The sequence below is a fragment of the Macaca thibetana genome, chromosome 14, assembly GCF_024542745.1.
Source record: "Macaca thibetana thibetana isolate TM-01 chromosome 14, ASM2454274v1, whole genome shotgun sequence".
In the NCBI taxonomy this organism is placed as follows: Eukaryota; Metazoa; Chordata; class Mammalia; order Primates; family Cercopithecidae; genus Macaca; species Macaca thibetana.
This window is the reverse complement of record NC_065591.1, coordinates 37155281-37180190: the sequence shown is the minus strand read 5'-3', so window position 1 is coordinate 37180190 and position 24910 is coordinate 37155281. Positions and strand designations below refer to the sequence as shown.

Genomic DNA, 24910 nt, shown 5'->3' with positions numbered 1-24910 from the left:
TCTTGACGACTTCAGCTCTTGTAAGTGGTTTGAGTGTTAGCAAATGAATATTCAATATCTGCTCTAGGAATAGACACAGAAAGTATAAAGAGATTAGTTTGAGCTTCCAGCCACATAAGAATAACTCCCTGAAGTTTTTCATTTTTCTTTTTTAAAAAAAGGTCTACTAACATGATTTCCTCTAAATCAAGATAATTAATTATCAGTTATTTGAACATACTAGTAGAACATGAATAGATTCTTAGAGTAGCAGAAAGCAGTTAGAGAAATAAATTTCTCATTTGCATGGAACATCAAAGTGATGCCTAAGGAGTTGACTGATGTATCCAATGTGACAAAAAAAGATTAAGCCATACTTTTTCTTTTTTACTATTATGTTTTAAAAATAAATGACTAATGTTACTACTGAGCTAGAAGAGAGAACATAAAAGGTCTCTTATAGCATCCCATAAAAATCAGGACACCTGATATTTAGCAACTTCACTGTAATGACAGCAAAAAATTCTGAAATTATGAATAATTAACAATTGCCTACTTAAAAATTCAAGTGATGTTAACAGCACTTGCTTCTAAGAGGAGACATGGATGGCTAGAAGATAGAGGTAGAAGGCAGATTTCTTTTCAATGTGTAGGTACTTATTAAATTTTGTATTCCATAGCATATATTAAGTAAAAGTAACGTACTTTTAAAGAAAAACACTTTCAAATTTATAAAGCAATGTAAAAAGTTTGTTGGAAGGAAAGAACTCTCTTAATGTTTTCTGGTTCAGGCAGACACTTAAAAATAATGTATCCTGTAACACATAAAACTTAATTTTCTGGCAGTGGAAAATTGAACTTCTGTGCTTCAGATATAGTGTTAAAATCGGAAAATAGGTAGATGTATGTACTCACGCCTCAGTCTGCCTGTGTTGCTGTTCCTGAAGACAAGCTAGATCCATCATATGTCTAATCTGTGCTTTCAAATCTTTGTTCTGGAGGTGCAAATGGTGACAATGAAGATCTTTCTTGAGTTCCTAGGACAAACAATATAAAATGTACTTCAGATTACTCTAAGAATGTTAAAATTAAATCAGTTTAATAACACTTATTTTATATTGTTGCCAATAGTTTTAATTCTTTTTAGATATTAAATGATATGTTTAGAAATAATTTGAAAAATAAAAGTTCTGGAAAAGGTGGTCTATAATTTACAAGCAAGATAAGTTTTCATGTTTCGTCAGAAACTGAGTGTTAGGAATTTAGAAGAAATTTTACTGTGATGACAGTTTCTTGGTCTATCCAACTTGTTCACGATGTTGTAAAAATACATAAATATGACCAGTTTGTGCTTAAATGTCACTTCCTCAGAAAGGCTTTCCTTGAGCATTGTATTTGGATAGACACTCTCCACCCCTTGATATTGTCATAGCATTGACTGCATTGATCAGTAACAATTTCACTGATGTATTCATTTATTTATAATTTCTCTGTTCATACCAGAACATACAGTTTACCATCAGCACAGGCATTGAGTCAGGTTAGTTCAGTGTTAAAGCCCCAGTGTACTAAGTTTTGAGTTGTGTGCAATAAAAATTTCTTTTTTTTGCATGAAACAAAAGATCATATGGTTGATATCACCTTTGGTTGGATGATATGGTTAGAGCACTGGCCTATGAGTCATGTGATTTTAGAGATGGGCTTATAAGGCCTTGAAACAAATGCTACCTTAAGTTGAATATACAGCCTTTATGGAGATCAGTTTACTGGACTAAATTTTAAGAGCTGGATCAGATGATCTCTTCAGTCCTTTCCAGTTAGAAAATTAAATGATCATAATAGTGTGAACATGTTTGCCAAATATTCCATCTGTTTTCCTTTAAAAGAAAAATGTCCTTTATATACGTCCTCTGATAATCTTCTTTATCTTCTTGAATCTTTCTTCTTTTAAAGAGAAAAGACTTGAGACCCACTCTTGATACAAGCTTCATCCTAGCAAAAGTGTGAAAATGTTTTTTGTAGGCTCCATTTTCCTAAGCCTCATCTGCCTAGGGCCAGGTGTCCTGTAATCTACTACCTAAAGTTACTTGTCTTTCCTTAAACCTATTAAATCTTATCTACAGAAAATATCAGCGAAGGGATTACACCAAAGTATAAATGGTGATAATCAAATATTCTCAGAAACTTTATTGGAAAAATTTCAGTCAATACAATGAAAAAAATTTAAATTCTTTGGACACTTTGAATGGCTAAGACAGGAACCCTATATGCAGGATCTATGCCTGGAAACTGGACACTTCCTCCTAGGGACAATTCCCATAATCCATCTTAGCTTTAGTGAGTGGAAACAATGCAAAGTATTCTTCAGATTCTTTTAAAGAATATTAAGATTAAATCAATTTTAATAAAACTCCTTTCCAATGTGCAGTTGACCAATAATTTTCTAAAATGTCAAAGTTATTTTTTTCCTTTTTAAAAAGTACTTCCAATGCCAGTTATTGAGACTATGACAGAGAACAATGTCACTCATCCTGTTTGTCTGGATATATTAAAGTTAGGAGTTATTTATGTAATTCATTATACTTCAAGAAATATATCAAATGTTTTAGAAAAAAATTTATCTTTGGAGGCAGGATGATATGGCTAGAGTCATGTGATTTCAGAGATGGGTTTAACCTAGAAACAAATGTCATCTTAAGCCAAATATATGCTCTTTATGGAGATTAGTTTACTTGACTAAAATTAAAGAGCTGGATCAGATGATCTCTTCGGTTCCTTCTATTAATAGTTAGAAAATTGGATGATCATAATAGTGTGAACATGTTTGCCACACATTGCATCTTTTTTCCTTTAAAAAAAACCTCTCCTTATAGCATTAGGAGAAATACCTAATGTAAATGATGAGTTGATGGGTGCAGCAAACCAACAGGCACATGTATACCTATGTAACAAACCTGCACATTGTGCTCATGTACCCTAAAACTTAAAGTATAAAGAAAAAAAATCCCTCCTTTATACACATCCTCTGATAATCTTATTCCTTTATCTTCTTGAGTCAGTCTTTTAAAGAGACAAGACTTGATTGTATAATTATATTAGTCAATAATGGGTCTTTGGCTAGCCTGTTAACTTTGGAAAACCAAGTTTACAATTTGAGTCTTTCTTGACATACTAATGACTAAATCTGATTGGAAGAACACGGCTTATTTTGAGAACTATAAGTAGGCCAGTAATGGCTAAAGTATAGAGTATAATGAAAGGTGATATATAAACCTTGAGAAGTATTCAGGTGCCAGATCATGCTAGGCCTGGTAACTCACAATGGAGAATTTATTCTAGGGAGAAGGCATTGAAGAACAACATGATCAGTTTTACCTTTTAAAACTCACTTTGGTTGCAGTGGAGAGAATGAATTGCAGTAGAACATGAATCAGAGAAGAAAGACCAAATGTATAATGGGGCACAGGAGTCTGAATTAGGGATAGCAGTAGAGGGGTATAAAGAGAAGTAGACAGATTCAGAATATTGAAGAGTAAATAATGCAGGAGAGTATAGAGAAAACAGCAGCAATTTCAAAGTCAGAAGTTCTGGGTATTTGTCCAGAGTTGTTTGACCTTGGATAAGTCCCTTTATCGTAAAGCTATGTCTCAATTTGCTTATATAAAAAATAATGGCTTATAACTAGATAATTTTCTCAGCTATTTTTTCAGCTATAAATATCTGCACAAAAAAGAATTGAGGGTTAGATTTGGGTGATGGCAATGAAAATGGTTTTAATTTTATTTGTTCAAGTTATTTGTGATAAAATGCATAAAAAACAAAGATGTAAAAATCAGTTCCAGGTTCACATTCAGGTATACAAAAGTTCTTCATAAGAGAAATCTAGATGACAGATTGGTAGAAAAATTAATTTGACCATATTGAAAAAGTTTTAATTTATTAAAAATAATCTAGACAATATTGATTAACTTCATAAACACTAAAAAGTAGACAAAAAAGCAAACACAAAATAGCAATAATAATGATATCAGAAACAATACCATACCATTTTTAAAATTGGAAGCTTATGGTAATGTGGGATAGAAAAGGCAAACTAGTAAATTTCTACAAATGACTTTTTTGCCTCCTTAATATTTCTTAAGTTCTTAAGTACTTCTGCAGTTGGAATGTTGATTACATGGACAAACATATAATACAAGCATAATGTAAATTAAGTTAGGATATTGAGAGGTGAAAATACTCTAGGAATATTATTTAAAACTTATATACACACATATTTAAAATTTTTAATATACTTAATGCCACTGAACTGTGTATCTACACATTGTTAAGATGGTAAATTTTATGTTATATTTTACTACACACAAAAAGTTGTTTCAAGACTCTTCATGAGAAAATTTTTGCTGACTAGAAGGGGTAAATAATCTATGAGAATATCATAGCCCGAAGTAACCAAACAAATTAAGGAAAGTAGTTATTTTTAAATGAGGTCAAAGTTTAACACTAACCAAAAGACTTAAGAGTTTTATATAGTTTAGAAAATGATGATCTTGAGAATATGACTGCTTTAGATATACAGTCTCCAAATAAACGATTAAATAATAAGTGAAATAAATTGAAAAGTACTGTCAACATTCCACACCTGCTACCAATCCAAGAGAAGCAACTCTTGTGCATTAAATGAGAAACACTCATTTGGCCAGGGTTATCAGTCGTTTTCTTTGAAACGATTTTATCAACGACATAACCATATTTCAGTATTCCTACAGGTACTGTGATAGAGCCTGTTGCATTCTATGATGAGACTCTATGGCTTTATATGGAATTTCAGAAGTTATATCCTCTGATCCTAGCTAACCATATTATAGTTTATTGATGAATCTTGTCTTTTTTTGCTTACTCCTTTTGAGTCGTTATATCATCTTAAGATGGATACAACATTTTTTAAAAATGTGCTATAGTTTCCTTCTGAAGTAGATATTCTTAATCTTGTGTCAATGGAAGGGTGTTAGGAAACCCAAATGACTTAGGAAATATGCAAAATTGTATGAATTTGACCTCCCCAATCTCCCATCTGGGAGAAAATCCACACAGCTTTGAACAGATTCTCAAAGGCATCTATGACCCCCAAAAAGGTCAGAATCACTGTTCTGGAAGAGAAATTATATTATATATTATATTAAATTATATTATATTATATGATGCAGTTAACTCTTTTGTTAACTGTGTACACTCATTCTTTGTACAACTTGCTTAGCTATTGATGTCTATGCTATTGTAGCTTAGAATAGTATTAAACTATTATTTATCATCCATTATTATTTGTTAAGTGTTGCTAGGCTTTGAATATAGCACTCCACTTAAGCTCATAATATCTTAAATACATTTATAGATGACAAATTAAGACATTAATGTCAAACGCACTGTCCAAAGTCATATAATTAGTGTTAGAGTTGGTATTCAAAACAACTACTATATGCCAGAATTACCAAACACTCCAACTCCAAAATCTATCCTCTTTCCAGTGTTTAAATTCTTTTTGTGGGGAATATTTTAAAGTGCCTTACAGACTAAGTTACATTATTGCAAAATATTACTAGAATGTGCTGTATACAATATTTAATGTCCTAATCTACTTAACTAACTGACTGGTATGCTTTTATCAAGATATTCTGAGGTGCAGATTAAATTGTTGGCTCAATAAATATCCATACTAAGGAACTACTGTCTTTGGCTTCCTTCTTAGCAAACAGGATATCTGCTGCTTGCTCCTTTCACTACTTTGAACTGTCATCATTAACTACTACTGCTAGTCTTTTCTCTCCAGTCATGTCTGAGCTTTCATGTTAAAAGAATAATCATTTACAGCCATTGCTAACCCATCAGAGAATCCATTCCCCAGTCATAATGCATTGACTAATATCTTTGAATTATAAAAAATTAGTACTTTTGAACATTAAAGATCTCTGGCATTTGTTGGTAAATATTTTATATTTTCTTTCACCTGTATTTTCTGTCTGGTGCCCTTCTAGGAATTAAAAGATTTTAGAAGTTTCCATATCAATTAGCTGACACAGAGTTATAGAATTTCAGAAGAGCATCACCAAAGTAGAGACTGTAGATATTTTTCCTTTTAGAAAAAGACTGAAAAGAAGTTGTTCTTTTATTAAACTATTAAGTATTTGGGTGAAAATTAATTATTTCATAGCAGTTGCTCCTAGTTGCTTAGCCCATATTTACTTTCTTCTTCTTTCTTATTAAGAGATCTCCAATCCCATTACAGGGTATATACTCAAAAGATTATAAATCATTCTACTATAAAGACACATGCACACATATGTTTATTGCAGTACTATTTACAATAGCAAAGACTTGAAACCAACCCAAATACCCAACAATGATAGACTGGATAAAGAAAAGGTATATTGCACATATACACCATGCAATACTATGCAGCCATAAAAACGAATGAGTTCATGTCCTTTGCAGGGACATGAATGAAGCTGGAAACCATTATTCTCAGCAAACTAACACAGGTACAGAAAACTAAACACTGCACATTCTCACTCATAAGTGGGAGTTGAACAATGAGAACACATGGACACAGGGATGAGAATATCATATGCTGGAGGCTGTTGGGGGTGGGGACAAGGGGAGGGAGAGCATTAGGACAAATACCTAATGCATGTCAGGCTTAAAACCTAGAGGACAAGTTGATAGGTGCAGCAAACCACCACAGCACATGTGTACCTATGTAACAAACCTGCACATTCTGCACATGTATCCCAGAATTTAAAGTTAAAAAAAAAGAGAGAGAGCTCCAATACTGTTCAGAGTAATTATGCAAAAAAAAAAAAAAAAAAAAAAAAAAGGAGGTCATCTTTTCAGAATGTCTTCTATCTACAGATAGCCATGTGACATATTTCTAGCCAACACATTAGTCTGTTAGGAATTTTTGGAAACATCTTTGCTCTCCTATATAGCCATCCCCCCCTCCTTTCTTTCCTCTTCTTCTGGCTTAGGTGTGTAAACTTGAGACTAGATATGAAACAGTAATATTACAATCATGAAACGACAAGCATGATAATGACATTTTAAAGGTACTGCATTAGAAATGAACTGCATACTTCCAAGACTTATTGTTAAGAGAACAAAAGACAGCCCACACTAGTTAAGGCACTAAAGTTAGATTACTGCAACCTTGTAGCAGAACATAATTCTAATATGATATTGTCATTACCCATTACTACACTTTAAAAATAAAACCTTTTGCCATTCTAAGGTGGAATATCTTCAGTTACACACACACACACACACACACACATACACACCCTTTCAAATCAACTTTAACCATAACACATTTAATGTTGACCTCATTTAAACTATTTTTGCATAAAATATCAACATTTCTAACAAATTACCTACATAATGAATCCTCAAGTACAGTTTGAAATAGAATTATTTATTTTAACCTAAAAGCTACCTTATAAAAGGATGCAATCACTTAGAAATAACATTTAAAAGTAAATTAAATCTCAGAGTTATGAGGCAATAATAGTTGTCTTATGAAAGACATTCACTCAATAAGAAAGAGAACACATTTTAGGCGCTCAGTTCTTACAAATTAAATCTGAACATACAGAGATATTTGTACCTTTGGAATATGACCGTTTTGACCTAAGTGTCCCATTTCTTTTTCGACACGATGGAGCCAATTAGTATTCTCATCAAATTGCTTCAGTTCCTCCTCCCTCCTTTTCTCCAGGTAGCAGCGACGAGTTTTCAACATTGCAAGTCTATGATCTCGTTTTCCAGTGGCCTGAAACACAATTCATTTAACAGTGAATCTAATTTTTATGATCTTTGATGTATGTGATATTAGTAAACTAGTATATTTTCTTATGTGTACTATTGTAGTAAATTAAGTTAGGCTATATATTTGTATTTAAAGCTATTTCCCCCTTGAAATCTCAGAATACTACTGCTTGCAGAAAAATAGGAAATTGAGCTGTGAGTCATTGTTATAAAATTACAGGTTGAGAGTTTATGGCTTTCAGAAATACAACGACCAAATCGAAGACTATAACTTTTGTTTTTTTGGTGTTAAAGTACAGTCCTTTCAGTACGTTTCATCTGAAAAGTTCATACAAGGTCAGATATATTCCATGATCTCCATACTCAAAATCAAAGCAGATGCATATATTGCTCTTATCTTTGATGTGAATAAATAATGTGTTCTATTGCTCTGTGTTTGCCTATAAGGCCTCAAATTGACTGATACAGAAAAAAGAGCTTATATCAGAGTGCTTATCAGTATCTGATCTTGCCTGTAGCTTGGTTCAGGAGCCATAATGAATATTCAAAATATTTTTGGTGTTTTACCTAGGCACAAATTGAGATTACAATTAATCTTTGATTTCTTACCCTAAGAGTCTTGCACACTATCATGAAAACAATGGGCCAGAACATCTTGCCCTCTCTGGGGGATTTGCCCATAGACACTAAAGTCAATAATTATCAGATAGGATGGGTAGACCTGAAACAATGGATCCCCAAAGGTTAGAATAAGCATTTGCAGCTGGTTCTGGGAGCAGGAAATGAAAAAAAAAGAAGAGCAGAAACTAGATTTGAATTTGGTCAAAGAACTCCCCCTCTTTGGGAGATAAACATCTCTTAACTTTGGCAAAAGATGCACTATTGAGACTAGGGCATATAATAGAAAAATATGATTATCTTCATCTGGATAGAGGATATGAGCTAATAAATGATTTAAGGTCAGGCAAAGGTGGCTATCAAGAAGTCATAACCAAATCTTAGATATTCATAAACTTTTACTTACCTTCCCTTCAAGGGAAATTCAAGAGTCAGAGAGAGGCAGATTCCATTTCAGGCTAGAGTCATAGATAAGGGAAAAATAGTTGATAGCCACCGTCATTCTAACTAAGGTTTCTGACTCTTTTTTATGGCTTCTCTGGTTAATTATAATATCCTAGTCTCTCTCTGTCATGGTAAGATAGTAACAAAAACAAAACAAATGTCTCAAAGAAACAAAAACCTGGATAGTTAAGAAGAGAAAACAAAACAAAACGTAACCCATCAAACTGACCACAGCACTAGGAAGAGAACTGTGACAGAATGCTACAATGCAGGCTGGGATGGTGGCTCATGCCAGTAATTCTAGCACTTTGGGAGGCTGAGGCGGGAGGACTGCTTGAGGCCAAAAGTGCAAGACCAGCCTGGACAACATAGAGAGACCGTGTCTCTACACAAAAATTAAAAAATAAATTTAGGCTGGTTTCGTGGCATGTGCCTGTAGTCCCAGCTACTTGGTAGGGTGGAGGGGCTGATGTGGGAGCATCAATTTAGTCCGGGAGGTTGAGGCTGCAGTGCAGCGAGCCATGACTGCATGATTGTGCCACTGCACTCTAGCCTGGGCAACAAAGTGAGACTCTGTCAGCAAAAACTAAAAAAAAAAATGCTATCATGCAAAGGTTACCCAAGCATGGTACAGGGACCCCTAAGGATTCCTGAGATCCTTTCAGAGAGTTCACAAGGTTAAAACCATTAAAACCATTTTTATAATAACACTAAAATGTTATTAGTCTTTTTAAATTGTTGTTTGCTCATACAGTTAGTTGTACAGTAGTTTTCTAGAGGCTAAATGATGTGTAACATCACAACAGAATAACAATTCAGCAGTTATGAGAATACAGCTGATAGGAAAAGCCAGGCATTAAAGAAATTTGCAAACATGTAAAACAATGCCACTCTTCTATTTTCACTATCTATTTTTGAGAAAATAAAATTATTTATGTAACCACACAAAATTTTTAATTATTATTTAATATTTAATTATTTATAATTTATTGCTATTTATTATATTTTATTAATATAATTATTTCTTTATTATTTAATATTATTTTAAAATGAATCAATACATAAATATTGTTTTGCATATCTCAGTTTTAATTTCTAATATAGAAATATTGGTAGAGAGACTACATATAAACAGGAGCTCTTTGAAGATCTAAATAATTTTTAGAAGTGGAAAGGGATCCTGAAACTTGAAGTTTAGAGCTACTGCTATAACAGAAGGTGGGAGGTGTGACCTATTGACTTTTTTCTGCCATTCAGCAGGTATACAAATTTAGGCAGATCTTAGTGGGTCTTCAGTTACTTTGTCTGAAAAATGAAGACGAAAATATTGTACCTAAGTGAAGGCAGGCAGCTAATTAAATTATCTTTATTTTGCTTTAGCATTTACAATTGTAGGGACTCTTAGAAACCAGGGTATGCGGGTCTGATGGCAGCAATATTTAATATCAGAAAATCCTAAATGAAAACCTCCAAAAGTCTGTTTTGACTTTTTACTTCTAATGTCCATCAAATGTATCCTCTACGATAGTTCTTAGAGGACATTTTCCATCAGAGTACTACTACCACCCATTGTTCTAAAATGGCAAGTTAGTGTTTGGGAATACATTCTAAAATATGCATGTTAAACCCCAACATTAGAGTGAAATGTCTCCCATTAAGTTTTAAAAAACTTTACATATTTCATTAACAAAATCCCCTGCACACCACAAAAGTCTTGTGAGAGAACAAACATAATTCTACAATTTTAGTTGTTACTACTGCTTTGTGTAAAATAATTGCTAATATGGTAACTCATATTTTTACATTAAAAATAATCTTACAGATTATTTTCATGGGGCCATAAAATTACCCAAGAGCTTCCCTTTAATAGTAATTTCAAAGTCCATACTCCAGAACTATTTATAGCTGAATCAATGTTATGAGATTCTTTCAGCACTTCTGATAACAAACCTCTTTTGGAGGGAATCCAAAACATGTAAGATTCCTTGCCTTAGAAAAGCAGTTTACTCATACTACAGTTTGACACTTCTATATAAAAACAAAACAAATCAACCTCTAGATGTCTTCCTATGTTTTTCAGTGGGTTAACTACGACCAATAACTTAAGAGTTTTTATCTCCACTGCTTACCTAGTCTCATAAGAATAGCTATAATAATTGGGAATCTGAGGATTGAAATGACCAAAAGCAAGAGATCAGAAAAGGCGACTGGGTTGAAAAAAGTCTAAGCTACTATGCAGAAAAATAAGGATTAAAACAGAAAAAACAAAACAAAGCAAAACAAAACATAAAACCAGTCAAACCCATTCTATTACTCTATGTCTTAATCTTCCTAGATAACCACATTCAAAATTCAATGGAGGAATTAAGACACTAAAATAACAATTATCTAAATTATTTTGGGATTACACAGTCCAAACTCATTAATTATGCTAAATAATATTTAAATGTTTAAAAAATGGAACTCGAAGTTCTGATAACGCTACTCCCTTGCTTGAAAGATTGCATTTTGTTTACAAAAATAGATTTTACATTCCTAGCAACCAAAAATTCCACAATCTGTACCAATATCCGATCTTCCCAATCTATTGATAATAATTCCTAATATGGCAAATATGTCTAACATCATGCGCCAACTCCAGTCCATTCATTGTGGTTCTGGCTACTTTCAAATTCTGAGAGAAGGTATGGCCACAGACCAGTGAAATTTGCCGTGGGTAAGGGAGTGGGAATTGGCAGGAAGTTTTGAGTATAATTATGTATTCCTATACATATTGTCCAACAAATGTGACCTGCTCTGGTCAAACTCAGCAAAGCAGGTCACATTTGTAGGACAATATGTATAGAAATGCAAGGCCCAGTACAGATCTCATCTTTCCAACAGGAAGCCTTTTTTAATAAAAATAGGAAGCCGCAGTTTTCTTTTCTGAATAGGTATAGCATTTATAGTACTTAGAGTACAGCAGAGTGATTCAGAGTGCAGGCTCTGAGGCCAGACAGTTGGAATTCAACATTGGTTCAGCCATATTAATTAGGTAAGTAACTCCAGACAACCTACTTGAGTTCTCAGTGCCTCAAAATGGTGATAATATTAGATCTATCTCATAGGCTTGTATCAGAGCAGAACTGAAGGAGATAGAGACACAAAAAACCCTCCAAAAAAATCAATGAATCCAGGAGCTGGTTTTTTGAAAAGATCAACAAAATTGATAGACTGCTAGCAAGACTAATAAAGAAGAAAAGAGAGAAGAATCAAATAGATGTAATAAAAAATGATGAAGGGGATATTACCAGCGACCCCACAGAAATACAAACTACCATCGGAGAATACTATAAACACCTCTATGCAAATAAACTCGAAAACCTAGAAGAAATAGATAAATTCCTGGACACATACACTCTCCCAAGACTAAACAAGGAAGAAGTTGAATCAGTGAATAGACCAATAGCAGGCTCTGAAATTGAGGTAATAATTAATAGCCTACCAACCAAAAAAAGGCCAGGACCAGATGGATTCACAGCCGAATTCTACCAGAGGTATAAGGAGGAACTGGTACCATTCCTTCTGAAACTATTCCAATCAATAGAAAAAGAGGGAATCCTCCAAAGCTCATTTAATGAGGCCAACATCATCCTGATACCAAAGCCTGGCAGAGACACAACAAAAAAAGAGAATTTTAGACCAATATCCCTGATGAACATCGATGCAAAAATCCTCCATAAAATACGGGCAAACTGAATCTAGCAGCACATCAAAAAGCTTATCCACCACGATCAAGTGGGCTTCATCTCTGGGATGCAAGCCTGGTTCAACATACACAAATCAATAAACGTAATCCATCATAAAAACAGAACCAAAGACAAAAACCACATGATTATCTCAACAGATGCAGAAAAGGGATTTGACAAAATTCAACAGCGCTTCATGCTAAAAACTCTCAATAAATTCGGTATCGATGGAATGTATCTCAAAATAATAAGAGCTATTTATGACAAACTCACAGCCAATATCATACTGAATGGGCAAAAACTGGAAGCATTCCCTTTGAAAACCAGCACAAGACAGGGATGCCCTCTCTCACCACTCCTATTCAACATAGTGTTGGAAGTTCTGGCTAGGGCAATTAGGGAGGAGAAAGAAATAAAGGGTATTCGATTAGGAAAAGAGGAAGTCAAATTGTCCCTGTTTGCAGATGACATGATTGTATATTTAGAAAACCCCATTGTCTCAGCCCAAAATCTGCTTAAGCTGATAAGCAACTTCGGCAAAGTCTCAGGATACAAAATCAATGTGCAAAAATCACAAGCACTCTTACACACCAATAACAGACAAACAGCGAAATAATGAGTGAACTTCCATTCACAATTGCTTCAAAGAGAATAAAATACCTAGGAATTCAACTTACAAGGGATGTGAAGGACCTCTTCAAGGAGAACTACAAACCACTGCTCAATGAAATAAAAGAGGACACAAACAAATGGAAGAACGTTCCATGCTCATGGATAGGAAGAATCAATATCGTGAAAATGGCCTTACTGCCCAAGGTAATTTATAGATTCAATGCCATTCCCATCAAGCTACCAATGACTTTCTTCACAGAATTCAAAAAAACTAAAGTTCACATGGAACCAAAAAAGAGCCCACATTGCCAAGACAATCCTAAGTCAAAAGAACAAAGCTGGAGGCATCACGCTACCTGATTTCAAACTATACTACAAGGCTACGGTAACCAAAACAGCATGGTCTGCTACCAAAACAAAGATATAGACCAATGGAACAGAACAGAGCCCTCAGAAATAATACCACACATCTACAACCATCTGACCTTTGACAAACATGACAAAAACAAGAAATGGGGAAAGGATTCCCTATTTAATAAATGGTGCTGGGAAAATTGGCTAGCCATAAGTAGAAAGCTGAAACTGGATCCCTTCCTTACACCTTACACAAAAATTAATTCAAGGTGGATTAGAGACTTAAATGTTAGACCTAAAACCATAAAAACCCTAGAAGAAAACCTAGGCAATACCATTCAGGACATAGGCATGGGCAAGGACTTCATGTTTAAAACACCAAAAGCAATGGCAACAAAAGCCAAAATTGACAAACACGATCTAATTAAACTAAAGAGCTTCTGCACAGCAAAAGAAACTACCATCAGAGTGAACAGGCAACCTACGGAATGGGAGAAAATTTTTGCAATCTACTTATCTGACAAAGGGCTAATATCCAGAACCTACAAAGAACTCAAATAAATTTACAAGAAAAAAACAACCCCATCAAAAAGTGGGCGAAGGATATGAACAGACACTTCTCAAGACATTTATGCAGCCAACAGACCCATGAAAAAATGCTCATCATCACTAGTCATCAGAGAAATGCAAATCAAAACCACAATGAGATACCATCTTACACCAGTTCAAATGGTGATCATTAAAAAGTCAGGAAACAACAGGTGCTGGAGAGGATGTGGAGAAATAGGAACACTTTTACACTATTGGTGGGACTGTAAACTAGTTCAACCACTGTGGAAGACAGTGTGGTGATTCCTCAAGGATCTAGAACTAGAAATACCATTTGACCCAGCCATCCCATTATTGGGTATATACCCAAAGGATTATAAATCATGCTGCTATAAAGACACATGCACATGTATGTTTACTGCGGCACTATTCACAATAGCAAAGACTTGGAACCAACCCAAATGTCCATCAATGACAGATTGGATTAAGAAAATGTGGCACATATATACCATGGAATACTATGCAGCCATAAAAATGGATGAGTTCATGTCCTTTACAGGGACATGGATGAAGGTGGAAACCATCATTCTCAGCAAACTATCCCAAGAACAGAAAACCAAACACTCATGTTCTCACTCACAGGTGGGAATTGAACAATGAGAACACTTGGACACAGGAAGGGGAACATCACACACTGGGGCCTGTTGTGGGGTGGGGGGAGGTGGGATGGCATTAGGAGATACACCTAATGTAAATGATGAGTTAACGGGAGCAGCACACCAACATGGCACATGTATACATATGTAACAAACCTGCACATTGTGCACATGTACCCTAGAACCTAAAGTATGGAAAAAAAAAACCAAAAAACTAATTAATCCATGCAAAGCACTTTGAAAAATGTCTGGCAAATAGTGTTCGATAATATCAGCTGTTTTTATTATTACTATTTATATGACAATCATATAGTGCCTTATCATTTTTATTATTTTTATTGCTCCAACTAGTGTGTAAATAACTGAAGGGCAAAATTCTCTTTCTTTACCTCTATTGTTTCAAGCACAAGGTTTTACATATAAACAAGTGTTCAATAAGAGTTTTGTTACAGTTGAGATGTTAAGTCAATATCAGCTTCCTATGGCTGCATTTCTTGCCTTTTGTCAAAAAGTAAATCAGATAACTATACATTCAAATAATTGACACTTATATAAAGGACATCTTTACAAAACTGAGAAGAATTATTACCCACTGAAGATTACTATGTAATATAAGAAGTGCTAATAATTGAAATAAACTGGGCATGGTGGTGGATACCTGTAGTCTCAGCTACTTGGGAGTCTCAGCTACTTGGGAGGTTTGTGTGAGCCGTGGCGCAAGACCTCATCTCCAAAAATAAAACAAAATAAAATAAAATAAACATAAAAAATAAAAAGAAGAAAAGCATCTCAAACATTTGAAATAAAATATATAATTATTATATAATATGGTACTATTTTAGAAATTTGTTTCGCAAGCATATGAAAGAAGTTCACAACAACAAATTGATAAATTAATCCAATAAGATATTGTTATTTGGAAATCATTGCATTTATCAAAGAATACTGGCAACAATTTGAAGTTCATGAAAGTGAAAATACAAATATAGCAGCAATATATAAATTCAAAGAAATAAATTCAGTTTCCTTTCTGCCTTAAAAGAATGTGAGGAACATCTTAAATGCATCTCACAACAGAAAATTGAAAAGAAAATTTCATTAAGGCATAAAACAGTAAATATATTACTAATTCGATAATATAGTTTAATAGCTACTGACAAACTGCTATCAATGATACATTACTGAAAGCTTTATGATTAATTTCCAGTATAGCATATCTTTCCCATTTCATAGGCTAACAAAAAACTAAAGTGTTAGCTTTGAAAAGCACTCTTTAAAATTTGACAGCTTCTGGACATTAAGAAAAGGAAAATTTTTCTATATAATTATTACTTCTGTGAAAGTAGGAAAAGAAGAAAACATGTTTGGGGTGGTAGAGAGGAATGGGCAATTACTTATAAGATAAAGCTTTTTAATAAGTAGTATTTGAATATCATATGTCTATGCAATTAAATTACATAAAATACATAAAAATACAAAGAAACTCATCATCAATGAATATCAAAAGTAGGGAGAGCTGTCAGCATTTTCAAAATATTTATTTTTCTGATCTTTAGTGCTCCATAGTTTCACACGTTTAGGTATATATTTATCTTATACTGCTTAGAACTCATGCTTCTTGAATTTACATCTTATTAGTTCTAGATAATTCTCAACCATAAATTTTTGCATATTGCTTTTTCACTAAATACCTCCTTCTGAAATGCCTATTAGATGAATGTATGACTTTTCTTCTTGTTACATGAAGTTTATCCTTTATATAACAATATCTTGTCCACATGTGTTATCTTTATCCTGCATTTGGTGTAATTTTCTCATATCTGTCTCCCAGTTCACGTAAAAAAGCATAAACATAAGAGCACAGGTTCTAGCATCGGCATGCTACAGATCAAATCAGAACTCAGCACCTACGAGCTGTGTCACCTTGGATAAAATAACTTGTATTTTGGTTTCCTCATTATTATTATTAGGATAATATTACTAAATATTTTATGGGGTTTTCTGAGAATTAAGAGTCAGTATATGTAAAGTGCTCTAACATTTTCTGGTATTGTATCAATACAGTGAGGCTTTAATTTTAATGAATAAATCTTTAATTTCTGAAAGTTTCATGTGTTTTTTCCTCACATTTGAATGTTCTTTTTTTGTGGTGTTTTTATCTTTGATTCCTTTATCTTTGTTCATTCTTATAGCTTCTATTAGATTGCTCTAGTATCTAAAGATTTGAGAGTTCTGTCATATTTGCTGAGAGTACTGAATCTTGTCTAGAGTGAATTATTTCTCCATGTGTTTTGTAATTTTGGATGGTGAGTTCATTAGTGGCTAGAGTTGAGAATCTGTTTCTCTTAAGAGGCTGATTTTTGCATTGCTTCTGCCAGGTTTTCTAGTGGTATCATTGGTTTGATAACATTGTGCATTTTAATTGACCAACTTTAGGGGTTTTCTAAACAAAATACATGGGTTGTAATAATTTAAACCTCAATCATTGTTAAAAGCACACCTATAATGGCAGTGTTCAAATGACTTTTTTTTCCTTACCCCAGGCATGGTTACTTGGGGTAAGAAAAGCAACCATCCTTGCCTACTGTGATGGTTGGTAAGAATTTTTTTTTTTCCTGGTGTACCCCTAGTATAAAGGATATAGACCTCTGAAATTTCAGGCTCTAGATAGGAGCTCTCATTTCTAACTCACTGCCTTCTTTGGGTCTCTTATCTAAGTAGAGATGTACATCAAAGGTAGAATAGTGGGAGTGGTCTGTGTATGGAGGGGAGAGGACAGTATATTATTGTATTAAAAAAAATAGTAAAACTGATTAAATGTTTGGTCTGCTTTTCATTAGGCCCCTGCACTGGAACATCTAACAATTTCAACGATAAAATTCTTCTCTTACAACAAAAATCTCCTGTTGGCTAAGTTGTAAGCTACTGCCTGCATCCTGCTTCTATTGATACACTGCTTCTATTGCTCTACCTTTAGCAACTGGCTGTCCCTGAGTGGGTAAACTTCGTGTTAAAAGTTCCATAAAATGCCCAGAAAAACAACAGTTGTAACTGAGATTCTGTTGTTTTTGTTTGTTTCCTTTTTGTTACTGACATCCAGGAATTAAAATTTCTTTCTTGTGCACTTAACTATGTATTAAAAAAAATGTTTGCTACATTTCCTTCAACATTTCCAGATGTTTGTAAAGAATGGGTGAGTAAGTAGCTTGACTATCAAATTTCTAGAGTTAGAAGCACCCCCACCAGGCTGGGCGTGGTGGCTCACGCTTGTAATCCCAGCACTTTGGGAGGCTGAGGCGGTCGGATCACCTGAAGTCAGGTGTTCAAGACAAGCATGGCCAACATGGTGAAACACCATCTCTACTAAAAACACAAAAATTAGCCGGGCATAGTGGCGCATGCCTGTAATACCAAGTGGTTGGGAGGCTGAGGCAGGAGAATTGCTTAAATCCGCAAGGCAGAGGTTGCAGGGAGCTGAGGTCGCACCACTGCACTCCAGCCTGGGCAACAGAGGAAGCCCCCATGTTTTTATACTGCCTAAAATTTAATTATAAAATTGTTAATTACCTTTTCTACTTTGTCTTCAGAACACATCATTTCTATTTGTTTATGGCACTGTTGTTGGTAGAATGATTTAAGTTCATTCTCTTTAAGTAACATTTCCAACTTCAGATATTCTTGTCTAATTTCTTCTCGATTCTGGAACAAGCAGTTCAGGATTTCTTGAAATCTACCAAAATTAAAACACATTACAGAATCTCACTAATTTTGTACAAATCATACAAAGTTTACTTAAAAGAAATGCATAAACAAAGGAATATATGTAATTCACAGAACTACACTCAATGATAAACAGCAAATAGGTAAAAATGACTATTTCCTATTATAAAAGATGTTTAGAAAAAGTTATTAACTTTACTTCTACTACATTAGGTTTTTCTCTTTCTCGCCCAAGGAAGATCATGTTGCTGAAAGATATGGGCATCATAAGGTGTCTGGTATTGCGAACATACTGCATTTTGTCTATGCTTACATCTATATGTAATCCAACCGCTTAGCAAAAATAAAATAATTTTTGTTTGTCGGAAAAGGATGACAACCTGGGTGTGCACTATCCAAATTCACAAGGCCCTATTAGCAACACAGCATTATGTGTTGTTTTGGTGTTGGCTCACCGTGAAGGAATAAGCAGTAGGAGGCATAATCATATGGTGCCTCCATGGCCCCCTAGGGAAAGTGACAGAGCCAGTTTTTAGCTTCAGAATTTGTTATAGTGAAAACAGACCATACGGTTAGGTACCCCCTACAGCCTGGCTAAGAATCAACTGACACTTCCAGGACTCAAAACATCCAAGTTTATAATGTGGTAAACCTAGAAAAGCTGCTGCAGTGTGCTTCCTCCTAAGGGCAATATAGGTCTAGAATATCAAAGATGAGTTTGATTCAGATGGCCATAGACTTCAAGCTGATTAAATTTTATGAAAATTCTGGATAGAACCTGCAATCTTGTATCCTTCTGGGTCAGTGGAACACTGGTCACTGCAATATTTTAATTTTTTAAAGTATATTCATGGTTTTAAGTCATAGATCAGCTCTGAGGTACAATAACAGTATAAACATTCATAACTGTGAAGATTTTAAAATAAAGTAAAATCAAGTACATGCATTTAAAAATAAATGTTCTAAACTGGCCAGAATTTAAGATACACTCATAAAGATCAGTGGTAAAAACACTGCCAATTTACGTCAGTAGTTCTTAATGAAACTCTATTGGGAATGAATATAAGCCACAAAACACTGACTTTACTGCAGTTTTGTCAAACTGATAAATATTTCATAGGAAATATGTACAGACATTGTGATTTCATTGCATTATATTACACCAATGGTAATGCCAGTAAATGAATTGATAAGTTATCTTTAGGTTACATTTAAAGATCATTTCTGAGTTTTTCTATAACTCTTTATTCAAGGACAAAGTTAAAAATTTGTCAATTTTGTGGTCTAGAGTTATTTTAGTTGGTAGTGTTCACTGATTAGGATGGAAGGAAGGGAATTAGTATCAAAGGTTTCCAGAGAGCTCCTTAACAACAACAATAAAATTATCATTTTAAAACTGAAAGAGTTCTAAGCAAACATTCAAGTTAAAAGTATCTGCACCAATATTTTTAGGTACTACAAAATGAGTATTAAACTCCACAATTTTCTTGGTATAGTCATAAGTGAAGTTTTATAATTACTCTTTATAAAAGAACAATTGTGTTTTCTTTTTATGATTTCCTTTTGAGAATTACATTTCCAAATAGCTTTGATAGATAGAAAATACTGTAGATTCTTCCTTTTATCTGTTTAAACATCATAAAAATGTTATAACAAAAGACACTTTGAAAATTCATGGCATTAAAAAAGTCCCAAGTAACAGTATGATAGATACAATAAAGGATATTTCATACATTTATTTCAAAAGGCAGTAATTTTTAGGGGAAATGACAAAGGTTATTTGGTACATAATTTTATCATTACCTTCTTCATAAATACAAGTAACTTACTTAACATATTGCCAGAATTAAAATCAAAGTTTTTATTGTTGGTCAAAAGCCAGGTTGAAATATGAAAAACATCCAAATAAATACTTATTTCATAGCTCAGGCCCTTCCCTCCTGAAAGGAGGGCCTTACCAGAAAGAAAGGTTCAATGATTTAAAGCCATCAACTCCAGAAAAGTTTACTAATCTGTAAGGTTTTAATTGGTATAGACTTGGTTAAGCAGTGCTAAGTAATTTTATGGAATCAGTTACTCCAAATTTGAGAAGCTGGTGAATTCTAATAGATATCCAATTACATGAGGACTGCTCCCACATTTAATCAACAAAATGAAATAACAACAACTAATAATACTATATCAGAGTTAAAAGTTTTCTTTGATGAGATGAAAAACCAGAAATCCTTTTTACTTATTTCTTAAGCAATACTGTAAAATATTTTATATAAAACTTCAACACACAAATGCAATTTAAAAAAATTATAGCTGGATCACGTCTGACAGCCACTTTTGCCTATAATCTTGTTTTCCTTATAGATACTGAGACACTTTCTACTAATTCTAGAGCTCCAAAACAGTATGAATTACCATTGGTTTAAGTTGTAGTTGGTTTCTCATACTAATAACAGATAATTGGTTCTGGAGAATGTCAAATAAGTTTACCTTTATTCAACTTTAATCAAAGTCGAACAGATTCCTTTACTACAGGTTTTCTCAAAGCGTTTAATAAGCTGATGTACTTTGGAAGTCTCCTAGATTCCTTATGGAGTAATTTCCAAACTTGTTTAATACAGGAATTCCTTATTGTCTTCCTAGAAGTACTCAAAATTAACATCTCGATCCAGTGTCTGAATGGTCAATTTGGAAAACTGTCTTAGCTGCTTGAGGAAAAAGTACTTTTGCATACTATATTACTAACTGCTTTGTTTTTAAAAATTTACCTGCTAAGAAGCTTACTAGAAACCTCTCAAAATTCTGTATCGGTTTACATCACTGAAAGATGTTCATTCAAATAATTACCCATTTAGGCTCAATAAGCAGATTAGTTAAGCTATAGAGAGTTAATAAAATGAAGAATAGAGTAGATTTACATGAAATATATAAATAATGATTATGTCAGAAAAGAACAATTATGAGCGCCACTAAAATTAAACTAAGTCTACAGGTGACATAACTGGTTTTGTCTCCACTATCTTATACGTAAGTTCTGGTTTTCTTCAATATCTGTAAAATAAAAACTAAATTTACTTGATCTACAAAGTGTGAAATGTAAAGAGAAATCACTGACTTCTTGAATTCAGTTGAGAATATATATACAGGCATACCTTCTTTTATTGTGCTTTGCATACAATGCTTTTTTGTTTTTTTTTAACAAATTGAAGGTTTGTGGCAATCTTGCTGTGAGCAAGTCTATAAGCATCATTTTTCCTACAGCATGAGCTTACAGTATCACATTTTGGCAATTCTTGAAATATTTTAAACTTTTTCATTATTACATATCTGTTATGGTGATTTGTGACCAGTGATCTTTGATGTTACTATTGTAATTGCTTTAGAATGTCACAAATTGTGCCCATATAAGACAGTAAACTTAAGTATTGTGTGTGCTCTGACTGCTCCACTGACTGGCTGTCTCCCTCCCTCTCCTCAGCCCTCCCTATTCTTTGAAATACATTGAAATTGGGCAAATTAATAACTCTAAAATGACCTCTAAGTGTTCAAGTGAAAGGAAGAGTTAGTTGCATGTCTCTTATTTTAAATCAAAAGATAGAAATTACTAAGCTTATAAGGAAGGCTTGTACAAAGCCAAGATAGGCTAAAAGATAAGACTCTTGCACAAAACATTTAGCCAAGTTGTGAATGCAAAGGAAAAATTCTTGAAGGAAATTAAAAGTGCTACTCCAGTGAACACACACAGTAAGAAAGTGAAACAGCCTTATTGCTGATATGGAAAAAGTTTCAATGGTCTGGATAGATTAAACTAGCAAGAACATTCCTTTAAGTCAAAGCCTAATCCAGAGCAAGCCTTCTAAATCTGTTCAATTCTGCAAAGGCTGAGAGAGGTGAGGAAGTTGCAAAGGAAAACTTTGAAACTAGCAGGTGTTGGTTCATAAAGTTTAAGAAAAAAAGCCTTCTCTAGAACATAAAAGTCTAGGTAAAGCAGCGAGTGCTGATGTAGAAGTTGCAGCAAGTTATCCAGAAAATTTAGCCAAGATCACTGATGAAGGTGGCTACACTAAACAACAGATTTTTCAAGATAGACAAAACAGCCTTTTATTGGAACAATATGCCATCTAGGACCTTCATATCTAGAGAGAAGTAAATACTTATTTTCAAAGTTTTAGAGAACAGGCTGACTCTCTTGTCAGGGGCTTTTGCAGCTGGTGACTTTAAGTTGAAGTCAATGTTCATTTACCATTTACAAACATCCTAGGGCCCTTATGAAATATGCTAAATCTAACTCTGCTTGTGCTCTATAAATGGAACAACAAAGCGTAGAGGACAGCACATCTGTTTACTGAATATTTTAAGCCCACTGTTGAGACCTATTGCTCAGAAAAAAATATTCCTTTCAAAATACTAATGCTCACTGACAATACACCTGGTCCCTGAGGAGTTCTGATGGAGATGTACGAGGAGATTAATGTTTTCAGGTCTGCTAACTCAACACCCAGTCTGCAGCTCATGGATCATGCAATTTTGACTTTTGTGCCTTCTTATTTAGGAAATACATTTTGTAGGGCTATAGCTGCTATAGATTCTTTCTTTCATGGATCGTGCTTCTCTGATGGATCTAGACAAAATAAATTGAAAAGCTTCTGAAAAGAATTTGCCATTGTAGATGCCATTAAGAACATTTGTGATATGTGTAAGGAGGTCAAAACATCAACATTAATAGGAATTTGGAGGAAGTTGATTCCAATCCTCATGGATAACTATGAGGGGTTCAAGATTTCAGTGAAGAAAGTAACTGCAGATGTGGTATACATGAAAGAGAACTAGAATTAGAAAGTGGAGCCTTCAGGCTTCAGACGTCACGTCTTCAGATGTGACTGAATTGCTGCAATCTCATGATTAAACTTGAAGAAATGAAGAGCTGCTTCTATGGATAACCAAAGAAAATGGTTTCTTGAGAAAGTTTGCCACCTACTCCTTATAAAGATGCTATATACGTTGAAATAACAAAGGATTTAGAACATGACATGAATGTAGTTGATAGAGCAGTGGCAAGGTTTGAAAGGACTGTCTCAAAATTTTAAAGAAGTTCTACCGTGGGTAAAATGCTATCAAAGAGCATCACATACTACAGATAAATCTCTAATGAAAGGATGAGTCAATCTATGCAGCAAACTTCATTGTTGCCTTATTTTCAGAAATGTCACAGCCACTCCAACTTGCAGCAACCATTACTTTTACTAGTCAGCAGCCATAAACATTGAGGGAAGACCTCCACCCCCAAAAAGATTATGACTTGCTGAAGGTTCAGATTATCATTAGCATGTTTTAGCAATAAAGTATTTTTAAAATTAAAGCAAGGTCATTATCTTTTCAGACATAACGCTATTGCACACTTAATAGACTATAGTGTAGTGTAAACATAATTTTTATACGTAGTGGAAAACCAAAACATTTTTGTGACTCATTTTATTATGATATTTCGTTTATTGCAGTGGTCTGGAGAACTAAATCTGCAATATCTCCGAGTCAAGCTTGTTATGTATGCATGTATGTATGTATATATGAAATTATAAACATACATATGTACGTACATATAAAAGACATAACAAAAGATAATTAACAAAATAACAAAATTTTAAAACAATAAATTCCTCAAAATTAGATCTTAATGTAATGTTTACCTTTCAATTTCTTTTTCCTGAGGGTTTGAAATCATTAACTTTCCTTTGTCATTTTCATTAGCGAAGGCTTTCTGTTCTTCATAGGCTTTTAATTTTTCTTTTAACAATAAAATCTAGTAGAGAGAAATCACTAGTTAAAATACAAAATAAGTCATTTACATGGCCACAGCCAAATTTTAGCTGTAAAAAATAACTGAATTAACCAGATTTTAATTTTAACAGAAAAATATGTTAAATTTTTGGACAATTATGATTATAAAATTCTATAAATGAAGAACTGAGCAAGACTAGCATAAAATGTAAACAGACATACCTCTGCCTTCTGCTCATTACAGATCTTTACATATTGAGTTATATGATTATTGACATTAAGAACATTGCTCTTCAACTGTTGAGAGATAGAAATTATGATTGTTTATATAGAGATAATAATCACATAGATAAATACATGAATAAAATGACATTGTATTTTCATTGAGTTCTATGAATTCAGAATTTGTGACAATTATGCTCATGTTTAAAATCTATGACAAGAGGATCTGCTGCTGAGCACATTAATAATGTAAATAAAATTATAAAGAAATTACTTTATTGAGAAAAGGTATTTATAAGCATGTAATCGCAATACAATAAAATTCCCTACTTTCTTTTTCCTTTGACTTCTAAGAAATGCAGAGATAGTTTTTCACACTACCCTTTCAGGAATTCAATTAGTTTTCACTGAGTTCTTACTATATTTTAACATTTTTATCAT

The 24910-nt window shown here is 33.6% G+C and overlaps 1 protein-coding gene across 1 annotated transcript in view; it reads right to left on the bottom strand.

Annotated features, from left to right (window-relative positions):
- Positions 1-24910, bottom strand: part of KIF18A (kinesin family member 18A) — an 85240-nt gene that overhangs the window by 36092 nt on the left and 24238 nt on the right. Inside the window, exons 8-12 of the mRNA XM_050755376.1 lie at positions 24470-24544; positions 24157-24269; positions 18323-18485; positions 7634-7798; positions 895-1016 (exon numbers count right to left, since the gene is read on the bottom strand). Of these exons, the coding sequence (XP_050611333.1) occupies positions 895-1016; positions 7634-7798; positions 18323-18485; positions 24157-24269; positions 24470-24544 (638 nt within the window). The remainder of the gene's footprint in view (positions 1-894; positions 1017-7633; positions 7799-18322; positions 18486-24156; positions 24270-24469; positions 24545-24910) is intronic.